This window comes from Phaenicophaeus curvirostris, chromosome 5 (genome assembly GCF_032191515.1).
Source record: "Phaenicophaeus curvirostris isolate KB17595 chromosome 5, BPBGC_Pcur_1.0, whole genome shotgun sequence".
Taxonomy (NCBI): domain Eukaryota; kingdom Metazoa; phylum Chordata; class Aves; order Cuculiformes; family Cuculidae; genus Phaenicophaeus; species Phaenicophaeus curvirostris.
Window position 1 is genome coordinate 59857429 of NC_091396.1, and position 27713 is coordinate 59885141.

The 27713-nt window shown below is 37.5% G+C and overlaps 1 protein-coding gene across 2 annotated transcripts in view; it reads left to right on the forward strand.

Moving 5' to 3' along the window:
* The window catches only part of JAG2 (jagged canonical Notch ligand 2), a 68360-nt gene that overhangs the window by 32444 nt on the left and 8203 nt on the right, over positions 1 to 27713 (forward strand). The window contains exons 4-20 of one of the 2 annotated variants that reach the window (XM_069858934.1): positions 100 to 354; positions 1356 to 1416; positions 12108 to 12238; positions 12614 to 12733; positions 14495 to 14608; positions 15630 to 15743; positions 16308 to 16421; positions 16919 to 16965; positions 17193 to 17366; positions 19702 to 19852; positions 20132 to 20296; positions 20879 to 20992; positions 22219 to 22332; positions 22716 to 22829; positions 23706 to 23822; positions 24721 to 24748; positions 25750 to 25835. In XM_069858934.1, the coding sequence (XP_069715035.1) occupies positions 100 to 354; positions 1356 to 1416; positions 12108 to 12238; positions 12614 to 12733; positions 14495 to 14608; positions 15630 to 15743; positions 16308 to 16421; positions 16919 to 16965; positions 17193 to 17366; positions 19702 to 19852; positions 20132 to 20296; positions 20879 to 20992; positions 22219 to 22332; positions 22716 to 22829; positions 23706 to 23822; positions 24721 to 24748; positions 25750 to 25835 (2019 nt within the window). The remainder of the gene's footprint in view (positions 1 to 99; positions 355 to 1355; positions 1417 to 12107; positions 12239 to 12613; positions 12734 to 14494; positions 14609 to 15629; positions 15744 to 16307; positions 16422 to 16918; positions 16966 to 17192; positions 17367 to 19701; positions 19853 to 20131; positions 20297 to 20878; positions 20993 to 22218; positions 22333 to 22715; positions 22830 to 23705; positions 23823 to 24720; positions 24749 to 25749; positions 25836 to 27713) is intronic. The other variant, XM_069858935.1, reaches the window with a different exon arrangement.

Here is a 27713-nt window from a genome sequence, read left to right on the forward strand (position 1 = left end):
TTAATATTTTCTTTACTAGGTTTTCTCTTAACCAGTTGAATACTTTTGATTTGAATTTATATGCTCTTGTTGAATTTATCTTTTTTTTTATTTTAAAAGGTGAAGACCTGTTAATAGAACGAGTGGCATATGCTGGCATGATCAACCCAGAGGATCGATGGAAGACACTACAATTTAATGGTCCTGTTGCCCATTTTGAAGTGCAAATAAGAGTGAAGTGTGATGAAAACTACTACAGTTCTCTGTGCAATAAATTCTGTGGCCCTCGAGATGATTTCGTTGGTCACTATACATGTGATCAAAATGGAAACAAAGCCTGCATGGAAGGCTGGATGGGAGAAGAATGTAAACAAGGTAGTATATTTTTGCTTTGGTCTAGATTAGTGCAATGTATATACAATAGATGAAATGCAGTAGATGTTTCTTTAGTCACCACTGTAGCATATTAATTCTAACACATACAGGCTTTGTCCTTTGAATACAAATGTTTGAAGAAACATCCTCTGAAGAGTGGAGCCCAAAGTGCAGGATACAGTGTTGCTTGCTGTGGGGGATGCACAACAAATTTAGGATTTGAAGTACTGAAACATCTTTTTATTAATTGGCTTTATTCAATGGTGGCGTTACTTCAAAGCAGAATGATGTATTACATCTGTTAATGTAAAATTTTATTGAACAGTGATGATATCAGTAGTACTGTAGGCTTTAATCTCGTGGAAATGGCCTTGTAACACTATTTTCACAAATGAAAAAGTGTAATGTATGCAAAGCTTGAAAGCTTTTTGATAGCTTTTATTGTGAACAGAAATTCAAGTGTAGTCATCCTTTTTTAATGTACTACTCAGTCAAATATCTTGGCACTTTGCCCTTGGTCTGAGTAATTAATAAAATTACTTGACATACTCTTCTTTATGTTGGGGCCTTCTTGGTTTTTGTTTTCTGTTCCTTTTCTGTAGAAAGCCTATTAATAAAAGGGGAGACTTATAGAGCCTTCAAGAGGCTTCAGGAGATCTTTTGAAGCTTGGGATTTCCAGCATATTACCAGTCTAATGCCAGATTTAAGAAATAACTGTTTGATAAATGCTTTATTGCTGACACTCTTGCTGCTAACCTATTTGGTAGCAACTTTTTCAAGGAGTTACCTTAAGTTATGTTCATAAACAGTTGTAATGGAGTTGTTTTGTGAAATAGCTAGTTGGAAGCAACAACTGTTGGAACATGGCAAGACAGTCTGTTTTGCAGTAGCAGCAAGTAGTCTGAGTGACAGAATCCCTAGCTGAACAGTTCCAGATTGCTGCTGTACTAGTGGATATCTGGCCACCTGGACTGATGCCTAAACATTTTTCTGTTTACAGCTGTATGTAAACAAGGATGTAATTTGCTCCATGGGGGTTGCAGCGTACCTGGGGAATGCAAGTAAGTCTGCATGCTTGAGTATCTTCTTTGGGTATTGGTCTTTCTAGTCTTTTCTCTATGTTGCTAATTTTACAAACTCTGTTTTAAAATGAAAATACCATACAAAGCCATGGATAGAAATAGAGCTGAGGTAGATTTCACATGTATAAGACCTGCATATACTTCATATTGGTTTGCAATCCTGTTCTGTTTTTTGCTTGTATAGGACTGAACAGACTTGGTACATGTAATCCAAACTATGCCTTTATCAGATGGGAATAATATTTCTTTCCTTTTCAAAATCCTTATCAGCTTTGATCTCTGCTATCTGTTACACTGAAATAAAAAGGGGAACTTGATCATTGGATTGTTATAACTAGGAAATGCTCATAGTGCTAGCGCTCAATATACATATTTGATCACTCAAATGTAGTATATTTATCTTTTTCAAGAAAAAAAAGTTTTTTTCAGTAGTAATGCAAATAACAGTAGCAACCCCAAACTAAACTTTCTACCCCAAGTGAATGCTTTTGGTCCCTAGATCTGTGAGAACAGAATCTGAGATGTGCCCTTAACTTATTGAAGAAGCCTAGTAGCTTCTGTGGTAGCAAGAGGAGTTCATTGCTTCTTTGTAAAAGTTCAGACATCCAACACAGCAGGTCAAGGAGAGATGGATGTTATACTTACTCTGGCTATTGAAGAAATGGGACAGGTCTACCCAAAAGATTGGAATCCTATGTGAGTTCTTGAGTTTATTTGTGGTTAGAATTGTATGCGTTATTGTAAGAGTGTATTTATGCTTTGTAGGCTGTATTGAATCTACTTACTTGGAATGATGTGAAACTGAACTGGCAGCTAGAAACCCTGAGAGCTGACACATATCACTTGTGGCAAACTGTGATAGTTTATGGCAATTTTGTTTCACCTTCCTCCTAGTAACTAATGCAACCATCATGAAATAGGATGTAGGTTGCTTAGCTTTGGACTTGGAGCTAAACTAGAGTTGATGTGCTAGTCTGAGCTGTGGCAACTGACATGCAAACAAATTCCATCCTGCTGGAATGACTGCAGTTTCTGGCAGTGGGTATGACAGATACAAAATTAAATCCTAAATCATTGCATGACAGAGTGGTTTCTTACCACCCTGAAACTTCCATCAGCTTCTCCTGACTTGTAGATGATTTGATCTGTCATAGCTTCCAAATCTGACTGAAAACTGTGAATTCCATTATATGAATTTACCTATTGTGTAAATTCATATTTATATAATATGAAGGGCAGTTTTATTTTGCATGTGCAGTTTCATTTCTGAAGAGCTATAAAACCCTCCATTAAAGGATTTTTCTTTTTTTCCAAGGCAGATCTTTAAACCATGGCTTTCTTTTTGTAAGAAAATGTTTATTATTTGGAATGTCTTCATATCACTAGGTATTTTGCTTGTGATTTCAAGTGTGTGTGCCCCTACTGTCAGTATCGCGTCTGAGTAAAATGTATTCCTTACCTTGAACATTCCAAGGTTTCCCATTGAGAAACCTACTGTAATGAATTCTGATTCATGTAAGGCTTTCTTTACTACTGTAGGTATCAAAGTAGTGTCTTAGGGCCTAGGCACGTTTGCTTTTGGAATGCCAGGAGACTTTGAATAAAGGTGAAAAAGCAGCAGGCTTAAGCGAATACAAAACAATACCCTTTTTTTGGTGGCTGAGGAGGGTGGTGCAGTTTCCTCCTGAGCTTTCGTTTCTCTGATACCAGCTGTATCTTGGAAGACAGAAGTTGCTGAGGTGGAGAAGGCTTAAAGAAGGAAACAAAAACTCTTTGAAGATAGGGGACTTGGTGACTGTGGTACACTTTCTTAAGGTGTTTGTCAATAGGTCATCTCATATGAGCAAAGCCTTTCTTTACAGCGTGTCACTGATGTGAAGAAGCATCTAATGTTGTAAGTCTAGGTGCCCTCTTCTAACCTGACCAGTGCTCAAAAATTAACATTGAGTCTACTGGACCAGAAATATCACTAATTTGTTGGTTTGATTCTCTTATCTGAAATAAACTAGTGGGAGAAGGAATAAGGGTGCCATTTGCCTTGTTTCTTAATGCCTGTCTGCTGAAGTGATAGATCTGCGATCAGCAGGTTGTGAAGGAAGACAATGGTCTGTCTTTGTATGACCACTCTATTTCTAGCATTGGTAAAGGCTTGGCTGCCTTTTTAAATGTGATTTGGTAGCTTGAGCTTGTGTTCTGTAATAGTTATTAGGCTACCTTAGGAATGTTGTTCTTAATCCAAAGGGATAGTACATTCTGTAGAAAAACGATGCTGAACTAAAAATAAGCCAGGCTTACAGACATGACCTTTATCTTCAGCAGTACAAAGGAAGCTGTTATTTAAAAGAAACTGTTTGGTGCTATTGAATTATAATCTAGATTCCTTCATCCTGGTTTTTGGATGGTTGCCACTGTCATTTAACAGGTGAAAACAATGTCCTTTTTTAATTCAGAAGGAAAATGAAAATGTGAGAAAAACATGGGTGAGAGATGTATGGAAATCTGCTGGTGTCAATAGCTACTTGGTTGCCAAAATCTGCTGTGGCACTTACATACAGAAAAGTTGGAAAACTGTTTCTACCTTCAACTTGCATGAACATGCAGGTAACTTAAGCAGTGGCTCTGAGGCTTCAGCCTAACTCTCATAGCAAGGATCTACCCTCCATGCTTTGTTCCAAAGTAATTTAGAGCTGGGTTGGGATTAAATGTTATATTAAAGACAATATTTAATGTAGCTGAATGACTGCTGACTGTTAGTAAAGGATAAGCCATTGACAATAGTGGTATATCATTTGTTGGGCATGTTCATGTACCCCTTGTTTTGAGGAAGTTATGGTGTTGTGAAGCTTAGTTTCTTTTATTGAGCTTTCATCAAAGAAAAGGAAAACAAGTAGGGGATGACATGATGTCTCAAAGTGACCTGATGTAGGAAATAATCTTGTGACCTGGCTGGGCCTAGGTGATAGAGGTTTCTGTCATTGTGGAGACAGTTCAGAAACAGTAATAACTTACTGAATAATGAGCAAAGTTACATCCTTGAGGAGAGCAAAAGCAACTTAGGTGCATCTTCAAAAGTTGGGAAATTGCAGTCATTTGTTTTGCTTTTAGTTTATTTTAAAACTTTATCCATAGTAATGTGCAAAGTGGTTGGTCACTGTAATCTCTTTTTTTTTAGCCTGCACTGGCAGACCAAGTGGTCCTATTTGATTGACTTCACTGGCCCTTGGTAGCAGGAAGAATTGTCAAGAAGCCACATTGCTAAACCATGATAATTGGTTCTTTTTGTATGTATTTGCATCATTTGAAGTGCTTCGTTAGATTCCCTTAAAATGTTTAGAGAAGAATGAAGTTTGGTCTAATGGCTTATACCTGGCTTAGGCTCAATCACCTTAAATTATAAAAGTGAATAGAGAGAAACCACAAGTAACAGCCTCATTCCTTGATTAAAACTGTTGACTTGAGTACATTTGGTACCACTGTCAGTAGGCTTAACCTAATCTTTCACTTCCTTGTGATCATCCAGAGTGCTGTGGGTTTGGCAGAAGTCCAGATATGCCTCCTAGCTGGGCTACATTGTCATATTCCTGCCAGGATGGTGGTATTTTCAGAAGTCTTCCTACTTTTCCTGTTGCTTTTGAATGTTTGACTTTCTCTTCCAAAGCAAAACAAAAATGGTCAAATCTCTAACGCTGCTTAGCTTGTTTTCAGCTTCTGGAGCTGTGGTAGGACCTAGGTTGTTCTGGCAATTGAAAGTCTTACTTCAAACAACTGCAAGATAAAAAATTTTTTAGAATGTGTAAACTAACTGAGATGAATTAGAAATGAGGTTGTTAACTGTGCTTCAGTGTGAATTCATGCAAGGTAAACAAAGGAAGCATCAAGTTTTAAAAACTTAAAGTAAATTAATTTTGATCTGCATGCTTTGAACTGTCTTACTCTACAATTATGTTAGAGCTGCACGTGAGAAAATTTTGGTTTTACAGTGTTGGTCATTTTATTTTTACTTAATCGCATATCTTATGATTGTCCTGTTTAAACAAATTTCTCAATGTTCCTGTCCAGCGCTTTGCTTTTTGTAGTCCTTGTATTCCACTTGAACACTGCTCATGAGGCTGATTTCTTGTGTTCAGCAGTGCCTGCAGATTCTGGGTTTTTTTTTTCTCTTCTTCTCAGGTGGTTTTACTCCCTTAATCTGTCACTGTAAGGGTCAGAACCTGCTCAGATATTATTCAATACTTTCTTTAGAGATGCAGTGACAAAAGCTTGTGTTGCCTAGTGAGCTACAACTAGTGCTGGGGATGCAGTAATGTTCTAGAGATCCTTTCTTAAATGTTAAATGCTTGCCTAGCCTTCCTATCAATTGCAGTAGGAGGCCTACCAGTATTGCTAATCTCCTGCTTATGTTTTTGACAGTTGTATACGCATGGTTGGATAATACAGTTAACATCAACATTTGGGAACTCTGCCTAAACTTAAAAAAACCAAAACAACAAAAAAAAAAAAACCACCCAAAAAGCAAGCTGCTGGATTCTCACACTTATTCACATCTACAGTGAGATCTGGAGAGGCATCTCAGAGCAGGTTGTTATTGAAAGAGTGTGGAGGACTAGTCTCCTGTAGTCTTAGAGGGCTAGAAAAAGAAGGACATAAATGTGTGCTTCTAAAGATGTAGAGAAAGTAGGAGATGGGGAACTTCCACTCTGTCTAGAGCAGATAGAAATCTCAAAACACTGAAACAGGTGTACTGCTTCTAAACATCTAGAAAATGCTCTCAGATGAGTTACTGGCTAACCAGGGCTTGTGAAGATATCATATCTATCTAAATGATATGGCTTCCTTCCACAATTATTCCAGAATGGAATTGTAAGAAATATCAAATAAGATGAAGCCTCATAAGCTGCCATGAAGAGTATACTAGGCAGCCTTCTTTGAGCAGTGTGCTAGCTGCTGTGACATCTGACTATCTCACTTCTTGCAACTTGAATCAGATATGGTCCCTAAGAGTTTACAGCTGTTGTTTGGCCCTGCTGGAATGCACTTGGTACCAGTACCTTGCATTGTCTTGTCTCCTTTTTGATGCAAGGTGTACTGTATCACAGCTTCGAGTTTCAAAGAACTTGTGAAGTTATTACAGTTGCTGAGTGCATCATCATAAAAGTTCTCTTGGCCTGTTATCATAATCAGTATGCTTTTATCGTGGGGTTTTTTTGTCCTATTAGTAAGCTGCCTGGTATTAATGGCAAGGGTTTCATAAGTACACATATTAAGTTAGGCAAAAAAGGATCCCACGTTCTGTTTCTGTTATTGATCAAGGAACTGAGGCACACTCTCCACTAGTTTCCTTGGATGATTAGTGGGTAGAAAGGCACAGAATGTCTCCTAAAGGTATATGCTGCTTCCAGGAGAATTTGAGCAGGTGTACAGGAAGTAAAAATGTGTAGTACCTTAACCTGTGTCCGCAATAGTAGGTAGTGCAGACAAATAGAACAGTAGATCAAAGGAGTGTTGAAAAGCCAGTGTCCAAGTTAAAAAAAAATGAAGTGTTTTTAATTTTAGACTAGCTCTAGTCTGTTCTCGTGGACTGAATGCCTGTGTGCAGCTGGAACACATTAGGTGTGCTCCTGGCATACATTGTCTTACATTACCTTAGTTTAACCTAAAAGGAATCCAATTCCTTTGTTCCAAACCAGTTCTGTGATGTGAACCAACACAACATCAACAGGAATGATCAGGCAGTTCACTTAAAAAGCATGCTCCCAGTGGTAACCAATGCAAATACAGACACACCCTACAAGCCACTTACTTGCAAGTTAGCTGAGCAATCTTTCCCTGTATGTTCTGGGTAAACAATTTTGGACCATCCTCTCTATCAGCTCCTTCACAAAGTTCTGAAGTGCTGGAGTGAGACTGTTGGCTCTCAATGACTTCCTATGTTAGAGGAGAAAAAATTTTATGGGAAGATGTTTGTATCTTTTCGTCTAATAAGACAACAAGCTTTCAGGAAATTAAATTATTTGAGCTCATTAATGAGGACCTTTTCCTTCCCTATTGGTGAAACCATAATGTCTATTTCAAAGGTAGGAAAGTGGAGAAAGCCTTTGTGAGAAATACTTAGTCAATGAGCACCGTATTAGCTATAACATTGAATCTGGATGCTCAGAATCCTAGGATCGCCTAACAGCTAGACCTGTTAGGTCTAGCTGTTAATCATTGCCTGCTGTGCAATGATTAATCTCTTAAAAGGTTAAACAGACTTTCTTATAGTTATTTTAAGTAAATAACTAATATAAAGCTATTGTTCTGGTCTATGCAACACCATCCTGTTCACGTCATTAGAAAATTTAGTGGTTTTCCATTTAAGAGGGTTACTTCTCCCCCACCCCTGAGTGATGCATTTTGCTTCTGTTCTTAATGTCACTGCTCTGTTTTGTTTTCCTGTGTTGAGTGTTTTGGCCATAGCTTCCACTTGAAATGTGAGTGGGAGAAGCTCTCTCCAAGAAGCCTGCTTAAAAACTGTGTAAATATGGCACAATGGTCTTCACTTCAGCTTTTGTAGGATGTGCAAGATGCCAATAAGGTGTAACCTGTGGTAATTAAAGGCTTATACTATGTTGTTTATATCCTCCCTGAGATTTTCTCAATTTATTTTTAGGTCCCATATTTTGACCTAGACTTTGAAGTAGTTTGGTTTTGATTTTTCACATTGATTTAGGTGTACTTGTGCATCAAGTGCTGACCAAGCTCTGTAGCTAGGTGTAGAACAGAATTTATTTAGGTATGCTTTCAGTCTTGTGCTGGGAGCCTTTTTGTAAGGTTAACCAGAGTAGATTAGTGATGGGATGAAATCTGCAATAGGAAGTTTGTCAGGTGAAATTCATGTGCAGAAAGAGAATAAACCCTGTGTGAAGATAGTATTCAATCAGCTGGTTTGTACTGATTGTTGAGAACACCCTCACTTATTGGCATGTAATGAGCGTCTTTTAGATAAAGAGGAGTTGATCATGCAAGGTTCTGAAGGACTATGGTTTACAGACCATCAGAACTAGGGAACATCTATCCACCTGTCAGTTTTTCTTCTATAACTGCCATTGTAAAATCATGGAGTTTGTGAAGTCCCACCACCCCAAAGGAGGTGTAGTTAGACTAGATTGCTCAGAGCCTTGTGGCATCTGATTTGGAAATGCTGAGTTTAAGCCTAACTTTCACTAAACTGTAATACAGCCATCCTCAGAGGAAAGCAAAGACCAGTAACAGCTTTTTCCTAATTATAACTGTTTCACAAGAACATAGGGGAAGCATAGGTCTTTAGAAAAATCTCTGTTGAGCTTGAACAGTTTAGCTTTTTTAATAGCTCCACGAAAAGCAAAAAACCCAAACCTCTTTTCCTTTCCCCACCTTTTCCTCTGCTCCTGCCTCTGAGTACGCAGGTAGCTTTGAACTGTGTGTAATGATATGTGTTCCTGTTGGATTCTTTGATACTAAATTTACTATTTTAAATACATTGAGGTGTGCTGTAGAAGGTGTTTCTTCCTCATCCTGGAATTTAGCATTTGAAGCCCCACTTGCTTATTATAACGAAATACATGCTATAAGTTGAATTATTGTGACTTTATCTGCTTGTCAATGACAGCAGCACTTTTCCTGCATGGTTGCAGTTTCTCTAATCTCAAGACTGAAGTGTTATCTAGAAGCCTTGCTAATGTTAACTCCTGCCACCTCCCCTTCCTCCAGCCTTGTGTTAAAGTTTTCATTTTTGATTGCCACCAAACCCTCATCTCTGGGAAGATGGAAGCTGTGAAGCACGACTATAAAACTACCAGGATCTTTTCTGCAAGTTCTTGCTTTCAAGATAACTAGCAATTGTTCTTCTATCCCTATTGCGCTCTGCCCCTGTTAATCCTGACCTGAAGGAACACTTTGGTGTGTGAGCGGATGCCTGTACTTCAGCCTTCCATCAGGAAGTTACTGAACTGCAACAATCTATTTATGGTAGCTTCTTTTGTACTGTGAATAACCCAGAAAGGGCTAAGATTAAGACATTTCTGATTTTGTTTTGCATGCGTTTGATTATAAAGGGAGTTAGAGCCAATGAAGTCAGCAGAGGGGAAGGACAGAGGAAATAGAATCTTGATTCTAATAAGAATTTTCTTTGTCCATTGAACAATGGGAATCCTTATGAATTCTCTAAATTTGGCTTATTTATTCAGATGTGAAAAACTTAGGATTGCAGAAACTTCCAACAAATTATCCTCAAATGGGAGGGGGTGGCAAGGAGAAAGTAACTTCACTCAACTATTACATGCATGACCAGTTTCCTTCTGGCTTTTGTATCCGTACCTTATGGGCCTCTCATAGTGGATTGATAACCTTTTTTTTCATCCTTGTGTTGTGGCTTGATGTTTTTGTTTCCTCATAAATGACAATATGCCTGTTTCTGAATTGATTTCACTTAATTGAGCACATCTTGGTCTAGAAGTGAGCTGAGATCTATGTAAACATTATCTTTTTAGAAGGAAGTGGAATTAAAGCTGCTCTAGCACCTGCTAACGTAGGATGCAACCAGACTTCCTGTTCAAAAGGAAATCCTAATTTACTCTTCCTTGTAAAGTGAAGGCTGATCAGCTTACCACATAGTAACCTTTTGACTTGTAAACTGTGTGTTCCTTTGGACTGCTTTTAGCCTCTAGAAATTATTTCCTTAGCTTTGTGGAAACATTAACAGTAAACTTTGACTGTGTTCAAGACCATGAAAAAAAGCAGCAACCCTTTTCTACTGAATGAATTTTAATGCAATAAAGCATACCTACAAACTCAAGTAGGTGCTCAAGACGCCTTAAAGTTCTAAGGTGGCTGTATTTTACTTTGCACTCTTAATCACCAGTGCAGTGTTAAACAAAGAAACTTGTTATCCATTGGGTATGGAAAACAAATTGAGTTATTGTGATTTATTTGCTTTCTGATGCAGACTTTTACACCTTCAAAATGCTTGTGGTGTGTGGGTGGGGAGCTGGCTCCAGCTAGGATAGTCATGGTGAATCACTGGCAGTAGTGCCAGTTTTGGCATGGACGGAGATTTGGGTTGAGGCCAGTAAAGTGAGTTGCAGTGCTTTTTTTATTGTTTATTACCAGCCCCTGAAAAGATTTTTCTGTCCTTGAGGAGGAAGGAAGAGATCAAATTTAGCAGGAGCAGTATTTATTTCCTCTTACTGCTAATACAGCAAAAGAAAGCTGCTTCTGAAATATGTTATGTTCTCCAGGCTTATGACAAGCCTTGCTTAGATGAGTGGTCAGAACTCTGGTGTACACAGCTGAGACTCTCCTGAGGAATTCTGCAGCTGTGGGGTTTTGAATGAGGAGTAGATACTGGGTCTAAGAATTCAAAATAGTTCTAGAACTCTTTATAAAGAAAATAATCTTGTAAAGACCTGCATCTAGATCTGTCTGCCTATGTAAATAGTAGAAAGCTAAGTAGTATGCTGCCAGTGTAACCTCTTCTGTTCCTTTGGGGACTGATATGACTTACAGAAATGTGGAGGCAGATTGATTCACAAGGAGCCAAATCACTTCACTTATACTTATTTTTCTTGTCTTCTCTTGCCACACCCCAAAGACTTAGGAATTTATTTTCTGCTCTTCTATGGTGTTCAAAGAGTGTTGATGACAGAATGGTGGTGTCAAATCTACAAAAGTATGGTTTCCAATCTAATGCTTATTTCCCCTAAGTGTTAGGGCTCCACTGGCATGCATGTGCCCTCTCATTCAGTGTTTTTATGCATCTCTCTCTTACTAGTGTGGTGCTTAAATTGTTTATAAGAAATAATCTTAAAAGAACAGGCAGACTTTTTTGTTGGCCCCAAAAGAACAAGATTATTTCTTTTTGATGAAAATGTCTGTGAAATATGCTTTTTAAAAAGAGCATTACCCTATGTACTTAATTTAAAGTTCAATCTTCAATGTTTTTCTTGTAGCTTAAGCAGTTTCTTTTGTTAGCAGAATTCTGTTACAGATAACAAAGATTCAGGACTCTGAGTCTGTCTCGTGACAATTTCAATCCTGTTCAAAGCAAAGGAATAATTGTGGATATTTTTTTTCCTGCTCTCTCTCCTCCTTTTTACAAAGAGAATTAATAGAATAAGTCTGTAAAAAAGATTCTCTTGAGACACTAAATCTCAACTCAGAAAGTTGGCAGGAGAGCTGCATCTCTGGCTAGCCTAGTCTTTCAAGACTGTGGCACTCTGGAGCCAGACCAGCTAATATCTTCAAAGCCATCTTCATAGGGAGAAAAATGCTATGGTGGTTGATGCCGTAAGCCTGCAGTTTCTTTTTGAAATGTAATTTGGCTTTTTTTTATACTAATCACAATTTTTATAGTACTGCAAGATGATTAGGTGAAGGTGGAGCTTCTTGTGAAAGAACCACTAATTTATTTACAGTTCACATAATGCACAGTGCTTGGTGGTGTTTGTTGCCATGGTATGTAATATGGTTGAGTAAGATGAGTTCAATGGGACTAGTATCTCCCTCCAAAACAGGAGAAATACATTTTTGATCTTTGTTGCATATTGAACAGTGACCTGGTTTTTGAGAATGGTAGGTGTAGTGTTCTAAATACCTGTAATGTTGATAATTAAGCATCATGTTGCTAACTTTTAACATGTGAACTTACATCGTAGGTGTCATTATGGTTGGCAAGGACAGTACTGTGATGAGTGTGTCCGCTACCCAGGCTGTGCACATGGGAGCTGTAATGAGCCATGGCAGTGCAATTGTGAAACCAACTGGGGTGGCCTGCTCTGTAACAAAGGTACTTAACATTAATGTAAAAGAAAAATAAGTAAAGTTGCATGATTAACTGATAACTCATTAACCTTTTTTTTCCTGCTAGTGTGCAACTACCCAAATACTTCTGTGCTTAACTCTCTTGTGGCAGATTGTGCTTAAATATCATAAGTATAGGAAGCTTAAGACAAAAGGCTTGGAGTGGTCGTGACTCTCATGCAGTTGTCTCTTGCTTGTCCTTCCCTGTTCTGTGTGTAGTAATGAGCCAACAGGCTAGCTAATACAATATGGGGATGGTGTGGGTCAGTGATGTTCAAGCTAGAAAGACATCTGTATGCCTGACTAGGAATTAAATGGTGGTATTTGTGTTCCCTGTTGATTGACGCTGTTCTCTGTCCAGATCTGAATTATTGTGGAAATCACCATCCCTGCCTGAACGGTGGAACCTGTATGAATACTGAACCAGATGAATATCGCTGCGCTTGCCCAGATGGCTACTCTGGAAAGAACTGCGAAATTGGTACTTCTGAATATTGCATGTATCTTCAGAAATCTGAAACTGGTTTAGGCATGGCTATGTTCTAGTTAACCGGGTGGCTTTTCTTTGTGCTCACTGTTGCAGGTTTTTTTTGTGAAGTGGAGGGGCTGTTTCCTCTTTTCCAAAAGCTAGCTTGGTTTCTGAGAAGTGTAAAAAACAATGGTGTGCAACTTGTCCTTTCAACTTGATCGCAATTTTGTGTGGCAGTGGGGATATTACAGCTCCATGTCTCCTGGGTGATGCCTTAGCCTGACTATTCAAAAAAACACTGAAGATAACAAATACTTTAAGAGTTTCCCTTGGATTTAGATAAGACTGAGAATATTTCTTCTCTTTGGATTCTTCATTTCCTTAATCCAAATGTGAAATTGGGCTATAGTCTTGTAGAAATAGATTACAGATGCACCTTTCCCTGTTACCTTTCTCCTTGCTACCCATTTTCTGGTGTTCTGGCTTGCTTGCAAATGTGCGTCTTCAAGCTAGGGAATACTGAAGGTGGTAGTGATGGACTCTTCAGATTTAACTGTGGTGTGGGGGGTTGACCCAATTTTTTTTTAGCTACCTGGTTGTGTTGACTGTCCTTTTTGATTGACTGAAACTTGCATTTTAAAATCATCTTTTAATGAGAGTCTCTTAATTAATTTAGATTAATAATGCAGATGTTAACTATTACAGAACTGTGTTAAAGACCCCTGCGGTCTATACAAAGTTCAGTGTTTTCCCTGCTCCCAATGGTAAAATGAAGGAAGGCATTTTCAACCATACTTAGAATGAGTTATACCTTCTTGACCGAAACCTAACTGCTTCCTGTCTCATCCACACTATGAAGAGAGGATATTGCTTTTTTTGTGTGTATTTGTTCATGTTACACAAAGACCAAAATTTTCCTGTACTAGATACTATCCTGATATTTGGAGACTTTTCTTGACTATTCTGTGTCTGGAGATAAAGGGTCAAGTGTGCAATTTCTGTTCTTGTCTCTTGTTTTAAGGATATAACATTTGAAGAATAAATGGTAACTTTTTCAGTTCAGCTTTTCCAGCTGTTGTATATAGTTGGGTGTTCTGCAGTGACTTGATTTACTATGATGACTTGTTAAATATTTTTTCCACAGTCTTCTTAGAATTTTGCTATTCTGATAGTTACAAATGTAGATGGAAAGAAACCATTTTTTTCTTTCACTTAACTTTTTGGCCCTAAACTGATAAATTTCAATTTATCAGGATGTTGATCTTATTTGAACTTCTATGGTTGTATGGTATTAGTGATACTATCAAAACGTGAATTTACTTCAGCTAGTAGAATGCAATGCAAATTTTGGCTAAACTGGATGAAATCTTGTCTTGGCTTGCCCCAAAAGTTGTGTGAAAGCTTCGTGGCTTTCCAGATGTGGAGGTAGCAGTAAAGTGAACTGTACGTTTGAGCTCTGATTGTTAGCTGTATATGGGTATATGAGCTGCTTTAGGTACTTGTACCTAACATCCTAGGCAAGGTAAATTCAGTTTGCAAACTAGGTAACATCCCTGAAAGAAAGATTCTAAAATATAAATGCTAGTAGCAATTAGAAAGTGTTGCCTAGTAAATGGATAGCTTTTCTTCTTTCCAAAAGCTTCCATGGCATCTCTCCATTCCTCGTTCTCTTGGTCACTTTAAATCAGTATGCAATTTCTAACTGTTTAAGTTCTCCTTAATTGATACTGGGAGAGTATTTAGCAAGAATTTCTTTCCCTCTTTTCTTTGCAGCGGAGCATGCTTGCGTATCTAATCCCTGTGCTAATGGTGGAATTTGTCATGAGATTTCATCAGGCTTTAAGTGTCACTGCCCATCAGGGTGGAGTGGACCAACATGTGCTATTGGTGGGTATGAATTTACTGATGACTGAACTGTTGGGTTGTGCAGGTTCATACAGGTTACTTGATAATGATGGTCTATTGGGTATATAACTTGTTGGTCATCTTCTACCTTACCTGTCTTTTAACAGCTATTTGTTGAGAAACTGAAAAGATTAATAATACTGTACAGCTCGCAGTATCTAGGTGATGCCATTAAGAGCTACAGGTCATAAAAAGCATAGCTGGACCATATCCAAAGAAATGCCCTGTTGCCAAAGCTTGTAGAACAATTCCTGACTCTTTAGCTGGTCTAAAGCAAAATAAAGAATTGATTAATTTTTATGAGATACAAATATGAAATGAAAGGCTCTCCACTTCTTAAAATAGTAGAAGAATAGATGACTTCCTAGATTTAAGAAAAATTCTTTATGATGAGAGGGTGGTGGGAAACTGGCCCAGGTTGCTTGTGGAAGTTGTGGCTGCCCCATCCCTGGAGGTGTTCAAGGACAGACTGGATGGGGCCTTGAGCAGCCTGATATAGTGGGAGGTGTCCCCGCTCATGGCAGGGGGATTGGAACTAGGTAACCTTTAAGGTCCCTTCAAACCCAGACCATTCTATGACTCTCTTAAATGCCAAAGTGTCTTCTTGGAAAGAAGTTGAAATGTATTGTGGACCTATGTAATTGATTCACCTGTGATTTGGAACACAGGGTTTCTAGCCATTTTTGAACAGCAACTGTCCTCAAAAAATACTAGCTAAACTTGTCATGATTAGGAACATGATTTTTTTAGTGAATGTGTTAATCATTGGCAAATTAATCAAATCAACTTGCTGTTTGCAGATTAGAGAGTAGAAGAATTCTGAATTTTTCTATCTCAAAGGTGTGAGCAAAGCCTAAGTAAAAATTAGGTTAGAAATGTTATGTCTGTTTCTAAGCTTATTTGTTTGTGCATCCTGTCCCTTCATCTCAAAACTTTAAAAAAAGACTATCAGGTTAAGCCAAATTTTAAACTCCATGACAGAAAGCACATTTTGACTTTCCAGATATTGATGAGTGTGCATCTAACCCTTGCGCGCAAGGAGGGACCTGCATTGATGGTGTTAATTCATTTGAGTGTATATGTCCACAACAGTGGATTGGAGCAACATGCCAGCTTGGTAAGTAATTACCTCTAAAGTTTTGAAGACCACTGGAGATTATTCCTTAATAATTAATAACCCTGTAAGCGTGTTTCTGATGTGATTTTTATTGAAGAAAATATCGGAGATGTTTTACTGTTGGAATCTTAGCTGTGTTTTAGTAGATTTTAAAGCCAGAAGTTTGAAGTGAACCTGTAGCTATTGAAGCCCCAATTCTAGCATACTTACAACAGTTCTTCCAAAGTGCCCATTAACTTATCCATTTAAAAATACAGCATTGGTGATGGTGTAGCTTCTGTTTCATGGTGGCAGAACAGTGATTCCTATAAGCTTATGGAGGGATTTGCCCTGACTAACACATTACCTTTTTGAGTTTTGGCAAAGGGAGAAGTAACATTATGTGCATGTGCTACTATAGCCAAGTGTTCATTAAAACCCTGTGGTATGTAAATGGTTTTAGTGCCCTACCAATGCATAATATGAGCTTCTGATGCTTGGATTGCATGGAAACTTTGCTTGGTGCTGTGGTAATCTGTTTCTGGGTTTGTTCTTTATTCTCTTCTCTTTTATCTTCTTTCACAGATGCTAATGAGTGTGAGGGGAAACCCTGTGTTAATGCTTACTCTTGCAAAAATCTCATTGGTGGATATTACTGTGACTGCATTCCAGGATGGACAGGAGTAAATTGTCATATCAGTTAGTATTTCTTTAGTGTGCATGTTGACCATAGGATGCTTTGTTTTTTAAAAAAGGTTTTATGATGAATAGTACACATGCTTTTAAAAAAAAAAAAACCTATTGTCAGAATTCTTCTAACTTCCAGCAATGTAAATGGAAAATACTGTTTGAAACTTTATTTAGAGATGTAATTGGTATTAAAGTAAGTTTAGATATGCATTTATATAACTCTAATAAATCTCCCCTTATTTGTTCTTCCCTGATCCTCAGCTATATCATGTACTGATTAAATTTAAAGTACTTCTTAGCTAAAATGCTAGATATGAAATAAGCTAAGAGCATTTGATTTCATTTCTATTATGCTGTAATAGAGATAGAAAATCACATATTACATACTTAAGACATCAAGCATCCTTTCCATTGAAAATCTTTTGTTCTCCGTTTTTATGCTAGACATGTACTTTACAACTTAGTCTCCAGTAGAAATTCTAATGCTTTGTGTATTTTATCCATAGATATTAATGACTGTCATGGACAATGTCAACATGGAGGAACTTGTAAGGTAACTCTTGTTCATCACACTCCATCTTGAAAATAAATCTTGTTCTGGCTAGTTATGGTTTCTGTAGTTTGGAATTACAGATTGGTTAAATGTTAAGTGTAGTGTCGCACTTGCAGATTCTAGCATAGTTCCATAAAATAATTTCATGTGGTGCTACTTGAATTTTTGTACACAAATTTTATCAATAAACTAATCTTTCTCCTTTTACTTCCGCTGCACTTCTGAAGGATGAAGTGAATGGTTACCATTGCTTATGCCCTCGTGGCTTCACAGGAAAAAACTGTGAGATAGAAACAAATGAGTGTGAAAGCAATCCCTGCCACAACGGAGGCCGCTGCAAAGACCTGGTGAATGGATTCAGTTGCCTGTGTCCACAGGGCTTCTCAGGAGTCTTCTGTGAGGTGAGGGCAGTGGTGACACTACTGCAGTACTTCTTATTGACTGAATTCTTGAAAGGCATATCTCCATGTTTAAAGGGGAGTAACCTAAGGCCAAAAGTATTACTGACTAATGTAGTTGTTACTTGACACTCTGAATGAGCAAATTTGTTGTGCGGTGCTGTCATAGTAGCTGTAACAGTTGAATCTGCAGCCTGATAAACTGCAAGTTGTTGCACGTCATGGGCATTGGCTCTCCTAAATGTTTAAAGATTGCAAGTATTCCTTAAGTTTGAGATGTTTTTCTTGGAGTTTTCAGGACCTGTGTCCTTTCATTACACTGCAGAATTTTAGGTCTTCATCCTAATAATTCTGAAGTGTATAATTGAATTACATTTCAAGTAAACCTACTGCTGTTTGTAGAAGTAGCCACATAATTAAAGGTAGTCAAATACACAAATACTGGCTCTCAGAACTTTGTTTCACATTATTTTATGAACACATAGTTCAAGTGCTTAAGTAAGGATTCAGATCTGAAATACTGAAGTCCTAATAAAATATCATTAAGTACTTTATGAATTAAAGATTAGCCTCCTCCTAGGGGGAACATTGGACTTTTCTCAGTGTAAAATTATATTGCTCTAAGTATATACTTTCTGGCTTTCACTGAGAGCCAAATTCATGTAAGTGTTACGGTAAGCAAGACAGTGTCAACTGGAGGCATTGGAGCAAAATTTCATTGCATTTGCTCCAGAATTTTTTGTGTAGGACACTGGAGTGGTCCCTCTTAAATGCTGAAGTATGTTTATTCTATACTATGGGCATTGTCAAGGAAACAATGCCCTCCTTTTCTTCAAAATTAAAAAGGGTTGCAGATACTGAGCAGCTTAATAAAACTGATGCAGTACCTAAATAGGTTGTGTACCATTTCTATGTAAGGGTCATACCTTGAGTGCTCTACTCTTGGATGATTCATATCATACTGTGTAATTAAAGTTTCAGCAAATCTCTTTGAATAACAGGGGGGAGTTGGCTGCTTGTCTTGTGTATTGCAGGAAATATCTACCATTAATTCCAGATGCTAAAGTGCCAGCTCCTGGACTTGCACTGGGAAGGGGAAATTTACAGTAATGGAAGGAAACAAATGGAGACATCCGATAGAGGAGATCTGAGAATCTTTGTCAGACCTTTGCTGTTTTCTGTAGTTTACTTTGAATGCCTTATATGAGAGCATGAAGTAAATTGCAGAAAATCTCTGTTGCTGCTGGTATTGGATGTGTTCCCCTGAATTAAATACTGAACACCATTTGCTTTCCTTCTCCTTTGGTTAGCGTGTTTTTTTCCTCCTATTTAGCTGCAGAACTACTGAATATAGTGACCAAATCCTCTATCAGACTTGAGGTTTGAATCTGTAAGGTTGAGAAAGTTACCTTTCTCACAAGAGATGTGAAGAGGGAAAACTGCCCTTGAGGGGAAGAAAGCAACGATTTGAAAATTAAAAATCAAAAGAATAAGAGTTTGAAGGAAAGGTACTGTGGTGTAACAATATCCCTTTTGAGGCCTCTTTGAGGAGTTTTGAGGCCAATTTGGGGCATCACCAATCAGTGAACTTGTGTGTCAACCTGATGGAGAAGCAGAACTGCTTTACTGTAGTAAGGGTTATATTATGAAAACTGGATTTTGCTTTTTGAATTGGGAGGTAAGAAATGTTCAAAATGTACCTAGTATTTCTGTGTGCAGGTTGATGTGTATTTGTATTTGTAAGAATAAGGCCCTGAGCAGGTTGGGTCTAATTAGACCTACTCTGAGCCATAAGACTGAAGTAGCTGACCTCTAGAGGTCCCTTCCAAGCTGTGGTTCTACAGTAAATTCTGAGTTCATTGAGATGGTAAGCAAAGTTGCTCTAGAGAAAAGGATTATTTTTTTTTAAAGATCTGGGTATTTTAAGAGTCTTGTAGACACGAAGTTGACAAGTGCAGTGGTATTTAATTTGCATTATAGCACTTAGTATGTGGGTGTGAAGGACAGAAGAGATTTCTAAGGAGCCAGAACAGTCACAGTAAGGTGTCTCTTAATGACTTGTGCTTTGCTAACAATGATATTGTAAATGTGCTTATTCAGCCTCCTGCAAAGGAATATCTTTTTAGTGCATCAGGAGTGCTTTGTATTAGGATTGACTGAAGAAACCTGTAGTCTTTTTGTTGCAGGATGGAATGCAATAATGCAATATATATGATTCATAAACCTTGTTAAAATTTCAGGCTCCTTGTCAATTAGCTTTGTCTGTGTCTTTGGCAGCACAGATAATGCTGCTTGCTCTTGGGAATTAAAGCAGCTGCTGATAACTGGTCTCTTACAGATGGATATTGATTTTTGTGAACCTAACCCTTGCCAGAATGGGGCTAAATGCTATGACCTGGGAGGGGATTATTACTGTGCCTGCCCTGATGATTATGATGGAAAGAATTGTTCTCATCTCAAGGACCACTGCAAGAACAACTCTTGTAAAGGTACCTGCTATTTTCCAGAAGCTGATATTAAACTGTTGGTGGTACATGAAAAAGCAAAGTAGTATTTCGGGGAATAGCATAATGCAGAAACATTTTTATTATACTCATTTGGATTTTGTGAAATAAGGGAGATAGCAATAAGAGATATTATCAACAGTCATTATTTATAAAGGGCAACATAGTTAGTGTAACTCTTAAAAACCATGAAAAACACAATTTAATAACTTTAAAAGCTGATTGTTGAAGATTATTAATCTGATGATACACTTCTCATTCTAGTAATAGACAGCTGTACAATCGAAGTCTTCTCCAATGCTACCCAAGAAGGAATCCGTTTCATTTCGTCCAATGTCTGTGGGCCTCATGGGCGGTGTATTAGTCAGCCAGGAGGGAACTTCACTTGTGCCTGTGAAAGAGGTTTTACTGGTATATACTGTCATGAAAGTAAGTACAATTTTCTTCTAAATTATTATACTTCTCTAAAACTTAAAGATTTTGTTATGATGCATTGCAACATAAAATAAAATGTTTAGATTTTAATAAAGTCGCATAGAATGTTGTTTCAGGTGTACTGCTTGAAATCTGGTTTCTTCTGGTAACGGTTATCTCTCTGTAGTGGTTCACACTTCCTCTATAAAAGAAAAGTAGTTTTTAGTCTAACTTCAGTGTGAATGTGTCTGTGCCTACTACTGACAGTCTTACTGGAAGCTATGGATTTCCCTAATGAGAGGCTGATAAAGAAGGGACAGACACACTGACAAGCACAGCTTAGGAGCGTGTGTATTGCTGGTTTTTTGAATATGTAGATATTTTTGCCAAGTAAACTTAATGCTCTCGTTTTACTTCCTGCATGAGAGAGAATACATAGAGAAACCTTCCCAGGCTTGAAAACAGGTGTTTGTGCTGGTTTTGTGCATGTAAAAATGAAGGATGACTTTGTTACTTTTCCTAGAAACAGAAGCATAGATCACTCTTCCAGGTAAGTGAAAACATCCTTGAGCAATAATTGTTGATCTTTTGTTGTAGATATCAATGATTGTCTTGGGAAACCTTGCAAGAATGGTGGGACGTGCATTGATGAAGTTGATTCATTTAGATGTTTCTGCTCCAGTGGTTGGGAAGGAGAATTGTGTGACACCAGTGAGTACCGCTAAGTGTTGTAGTGTTGAATTATTACAGCTTTGCTGTAAGTTAATGGTGGTTGGTATGTCGTTAATAATAATGGGATAGCTTCTCTGTTCTAGAATTACATTCTACGTAGTGTTGTTTGCGAAAGTGTTTTCAGGAATATTTTTGAGTAGCAGCTCTAAAATGCTAAATGCCTTTAATAGAACCATTATCTTTGATACAGCACAGGATATAACTCAGAAGGAGAGAACTTTTTTCTCCTGAGAAGAGGCAGAAGTGAATATGACCAAGGATGTGTACTTCTCAGTGCTTACGTAGTACATAAGTTTGTCTCTACTCATCTGTAGGGTTTTCCAAACTTGAAAAGCTTTCTAGTTTTAACCCAGTGCATGCTATAGTGTCTTTCTACCTTACTGAAGAATTTATATATTTAGTATATATATTCCTTTAGTAAGAAAAGTGCCCCTGAAGTCTGTTTCTACCCAATGAGTATCATGAGTTAGTGTTTTGTGTTCTGATTTCGGTGGGAACTTGCCTTTAGTCTTGCTGCCCTGGTTTGAGAGATATTGGGACTTTAGTTGAGAGTGAAGTGTATGAGGTGAGTTCATGGTGAACTTACCTCAGAGGAAACTGCAGTTGGTTCTTTTTCTACTTTTAATGAAGCACCCCTCCTAAAATGTGACAGCAAGGACTTGCTGAGACTTAGTACAGGATGCACTCACCAACTGAGATGTGAAACAGACTGAGAAGCTTTTGGTAGCTATTGCTGTCAAAAATGTTTTGTCTTGAGTGAAAAGAGATTTCTCTAAAATTAGTCTCTATGCTCAATTTGTGTATATACATGCATATATATATGCGCTTATATATGGATAAGCTATTTAATAGCCTTAATTCTGTATTTTGAACCATAAAGCAGAAGAGAGCCATAACTGTCATGTGTGGATGTCTTGAGTTGGGACTCCTTTTTAGGACGTTGTGGTCTCAACCAGAAAGTTTTCCAGCAAACAGCTGTATCCTGAAAAATGCAGCTACTCTGGTGCTCTACTTATTAGCCATACTGCATGATACTACTTCTCTTAAGCTGTCAAAATCTTTCATCGTGCCTTGCTTACTTTAAGATAACCCCATAACAATTAGGAATGCTGTCTTCACTATTTATTTCCTTTATAAAGATGCATTTTAGACTTTCTCATTGCCTTGACTAGGCTAGATGATCTGACTTGAATAATTTTTTCTAGATTTCAATGACTGTTCTCCTAACCCATGTCACAACGGTGGCCGATGCATTGATTTGGTAAATGACTTCTATTGTGAATGTAAGAATGACTGGAAAGGCAAAACTTGCCATTCACGTAAGTGTTCTTTACTTTGATCTTTACTTTACCCAAAGATTTATTTTCTTTCTTCTCATGAAACTAGAGTTCCTGAAATTTAAAATAAAACAATTGCAGTGAAATAATAGGCAGGCATATTTTTCATGACTTCTTCCAGTTTCCCAGCAATAAAAGAGAATGTTTAAAAAAATGGGGGTTTTGTGTATTGAAATACTGTTATGAGGGAATGCCCTTAGATTCTGCTCTTTTGGTTGTTTACTGTAATACAGCAAGTGGAACTAAGCCTGTCTATTACTGTGGCATTTAAATATGAAGTGTCTTTAAAATTAATTTTGTGATTAAAAATTACCTGTCCTTAAAATTTAGGAAGACCAATCAAATTGTTTTATTGTGCACTATAGGTGAATACCAATGTGATGCAAATACTTGTAGCAATGGTGGAACATGCTATGATGATGGAGATACATTCCGCTGTTCATGTCCTCCAGGATGGATGGGAAGTACTTGCAACATTGGTAAGCACTTTGAATCATCTACAGATAAAGCCAGAAGTAGTAGAGAACTGTATAAATAATACTTATGCATTTAATAAAGAGGCACACTGTTCTTCTAGCTGCAATTTCTTCCACTTGCCTGACATGATTCTGATTTTTAAGAAGCTATTCTTCACAGGCTGCTTACATGATCTTTTACATAGCTTCTCCTAAGCAAGTTTGGAATGCTTGGACTTGTGTCTTGACTTCTCTGGTAGTCTTTAGAGACTCTAGTTTTTCTTAGGAGCTTAGTCCCCTGCTTTGCTTAAAGGCTTATAATGTGTATAAGCTTGTGATCAAGAGGCACATAAGCAGGCGTATTTGGGAAAACTGAAATTAAACTATTCTTCCTAGGGGAATTTCAGGGTTGCTGCGTGCTGTAGGGAACTACTCTTCGTCTTTTTGGGGATGGAATGTAGTTTTCATAGTATGTGAATACGAAAATTCCATTAGGACCAAGAAGTTTGGTAAAGGTAACTTAGTACGCTTTTTATTTTTAGATGGAATTGCATTTAATCAAAATCTGAACTTTAAATACTACTATCTTATTCCAAAGTACACCTGGTGACCCTGATCAAAACAGGAATTTAGAAGTAATTGAAGGATGCTTGCACAGATGGGGAAAAAAATAGATAAGCTTTTTTTAGAAAACTTATGGCTCAAACAAACAATTTAATTGGGATGATGTTGAAGGTAGGTGAGAGATTATTATGCAGTGAGACTATTTTTGGAGTCTTTTGACAATCTTCTAAGTCTTGAACTGTTGACTTAAATTCTGTTTGGGATTATGATATTGGTATATCCAGAGGGTAGATATTTTTGGTTTCTGTGCTAAACAGACCTTTTCTGTTTTCAAAGCTAAAAACAGCAGCTGTATTCCAAACCCTTGCATGAATGGTGGAACATGTGTTGGCAGTGGAGATTCCTTTTCTTGCATCTGCAAAGAAGGATGGGAAGGACGTACATGCACACAGAGTAAGGCTTTTCTCCTTTCTTCCCCTGGGACATTAGGAGTGTCTGGTACAGGGCTGTTAACTGAAATGGAGCAAGTTTACAGAGTTTGTGCCAAAAACATATGAATCATTCAGAATGGGAGGTAGGTAAAGAAGGTGATGCTTGTGTAATGAATGAAGAACTTGCCATGCTTCTTTTTGCACCTGGTCTCTGCAAAAAAAAAAACTTCCAGCCTTCTGTAGAAATACAATTTTGGGGAACATATGTAAAGAAAAAAAATCCTCGGTAATAATAGAGGCATGTATAAAGGCAGGCAGTAGTGTATATTCCATTATTTTCTGAGGATAGCACTTAACTACTTTCATGTACCAATACAACAAATTGGTTAGGCGGAGCAAAGCCTGCAACTCAATCTACTGTGAAATTACTTTTGTGTTCGTGTATGCACTAATTAGCTGTTTTAAAGCTGACGGTGCTGGTATAAATGCTAACAAATAGTTCAGAGCAGTTATAATGGGAAAGAATTATTTAAGAAATCTGGGTAGTTGCATGTATAGATATGAGCGGTAGTAATCCTTTAGGAAGCTTTTAGAGCCTGCTTTGTGTTATCCACTATTGATACCCTGATCTATTTTTATGTTTCCCTCATGCTGTGTATCTATCTGTACTTGATATATCAAAATACACTGCAGTTCTCGAACTTCCCTTTTGTCAGTCTATTCATAAAATTTAAGGTATTTCTTTGGTCTCTTAAGTCTAATTGAACTTTATTTACAGGTGTAGAAGAAAATGCTCAAGCTCGTTATTGTTTTTCTTTGCATTCATTATCAAGTGTTGTCTCTTGAACTATAATATTATACATTCAAAAATAAATATGCCACTAGTTACGATAGTCTTTTGTCCTCTTTTTCTTTTGTAGATACCAATGACTGCAATCCTCATCCATGGTAAGTATGCAGATTCCAGTTTCTTACCTATTGCGAAAATAAGTCAACATAGTAATATGGGTTTCCATTCTAGATTAGAACTAAATCTGCCCCCAGATAACTGAAGTCAGCCTGTGTAGAAATCTGAAAACAATTTTTGCCATGCCTTATCTGTTCTTTGGCAGCAAAGACCACAAAAAAAAATCCTGAGTTGATACATATATGAGCAGATAAAAATATTTTAGTGTAGTCTTTGTGCCAGAATTGGCTAGTGAGTTAAATGTGAAATTGGTTGGCCTTGATAACATTCAAGCATTTTATAATAAAAAATGAGGAATGAGAGCCTATTAATTTATGACAAACAGTTTTAGATAACGTAAGAATGTCCTGTTAGATCAAATATGATGCATAAATGTGTTTTAAAGGGAAGATTAATTTTTTGGAAGGTGTAATGGCAGTATTTTAAATAGAGGTTGATATTCAGGGTTGAAGGGGAAAAATGCTATGTGGGTGAAGCAAATTGTCTACCCTTTTCTTCTTCTGCAGTAACCTGTGCTTTGGTATTAAAAACCAACTATCTTGCAAAAGCCTGGGCTTTCACTATACATTTTACAGTGCTTCTTTATCTCCTTGAGTACTGCTGATACATTTCCCCATGCATGCACACACTTCTGCAGGCTGTTGCTGCTTTAATAGGTGACTTGCTAAGCAATATTGTTTATCTAACAGTATGCTTTCTCTGATGGGAATCGATCATCCCTCTGAAAAGCAGTAGAAGGTTTAATTAACAAAGCTTTAATTGGAGACCAATGAAACAATGTAGATGGCTTAAGTAGACTTGTGTTATGAACTAGCAGGAACTTCTTAATTCTACATGGTTGAATAGTGAGAGAGTATCATGAATAGGGACAACAGAAATTTGCATTTGAACATGCATTAGAGCTATGGATTTTGCTCATCTTTAGACTAATGAATCTACCTTGAGAATGCTTGGTGCAATTATAGGTTTATTATTTTTGCAGTTACAATGGAGGCATCTGTGTTGATGGTGTGAATTGGTTTCGATGTGAGTGTGCCCCTGGCTTTGCTGGTCCTGACTGCAGAATTAGTAAGTAACTTTGTGGGTAAAGACCTGAAAGTTTGTACCATTCTGACACAAAAATGAAAGAACACTCTGTGACCCTTTTTGCATTAAGATAGCTGAATTCCAAATAAAGCAGAAGCCACCCCACAGTCAGGTACCAATACCTTACAAATAATGACAGCTTATGTTCCTCTCCATTTCATTAAACAAAGCTGAAATTGGTTGGCTTAAATTACACTTAAAGGCATCATTGCTGGATTTTGTCAGACATTTCTGAAGGGTCTGGGGTACTAGCTTTATGGAGCTTATTAAGTATTTCTCTTGATAAGCAACATCTAGTTAAAGATTACATATATCATTAGTTGCTCAACATTAGGAACTGAAATCCACTGAGACATGCCAAATTAAAACAAAAACATCAGGACTGTTCTCTTGACTTGTGAATAACACAGAAGTATGGTAAAGTTCTTTCAAAGCTCTGAACCAAACCTGTTATACTGCATTTATCCTGAAGGATAGGAGCTAAAAAAAGGGGAAACAAAAGACTCTAAGCTTGCATTGAAGAGTTGTGCAAGTGTCTTTTTTTTTTTTTTAATGGAATATACTGTTTTAGTTGAATGTGATAAATACTTCTACTCTTATCTTATTTCTCCCTCTTTGGAAGATCAGACCTTCAATCTTCAGTAACCTGAAGGCTGTTTGGCTTGGTTCTTCCACTCCATAAGTATGGTGGTGTGATTTCAAGTGGAGATTTCATCCTCGTTCTGGCAGACAGTAAATGAGCCAACATCTCTAGTCGGAGGACAACTGTAGCACTTGTGGTAGCATCTGCTTTTGATGATCTCTAGATACAGAACTGGGGTGGCAGATAATCATGTATATAGATATAGACGTGGGGTGAGAGACACAGAATTATCCTTTTCCAGACAAGAAATGCAGAAAGAACTATGTGCAGTCAAAGACAAATACTGCGCTTCTTTTTTTCCCTTAGGCTGGTATAGACGAAGGGAGTAGCTCTGACAAAAATGCCTTTTATGGGATGCTAATAACAAAACCAGGGTTAACAGTCCCTGTTTTCAGAATACAGAGTCTGGAGAATCTTAAACCAAGACAGCTTGAAGAGAAGATAAGAGTACTTAAACCCTGTAGTAGTTTGGATACTTCTGTATTTGCATAAAACTTCATCTTAGAGCACTTCTGAAAGAAGCTAGAGTAGAGGAAAAAAGCCTTTCCGTATCCGTTTGGTATTTTCTATTGCCTATGTGGGTAACAGTTTTGCTTCTACCATTTATTGTGTTCACTTTCTAAGTCCAGTCCTTTAAGCACAGAAGATGAGCTGATACAGAGCATCAGTCTAGAGTCTGGTGTTTAAATAGTTTTCCTGAGAGGCCAGGGTAGGCATTCCTTTCCAATTGAAGGAAAGCTTTTGAAAGAATCTTTGAAAGAGAATGGTTACGATTGAAAATAAAGCAGATGGTGCTTGTGGCTCTTGACCTGACCAGTTGGTTTCTGCTGCCTTTGGCAGACTGTTACATCAATTAGTATTGGTCACTTCCCCAGGATAACAAATAATTCGTTCAGATGCATAACAATATATTATGCTGCCTACCTTTTTAAATATATTTGCATGGCAGATCCTCTGAAACTTTGAAGGCTATTTTTTAAGAGGCTTTTGTGCAAAGCACTGTATGCTAAATTCATCTACTCATTATTTCAAGGTTATTAAGAAAAGTTACATCAAATGTCTGTTGCAAACTAAATTATTACTTTTTCCTTATAGTGTGAATTGTATTGCAGTAAGTCGCTTTTCTTGAGCACTTTCGAGGCAATTCATTGTTCAGATATTGCAATGTGATAACTTCCTGAAAGCATGCGCCTTCCTAGGAAGCTTAAATATCAGAA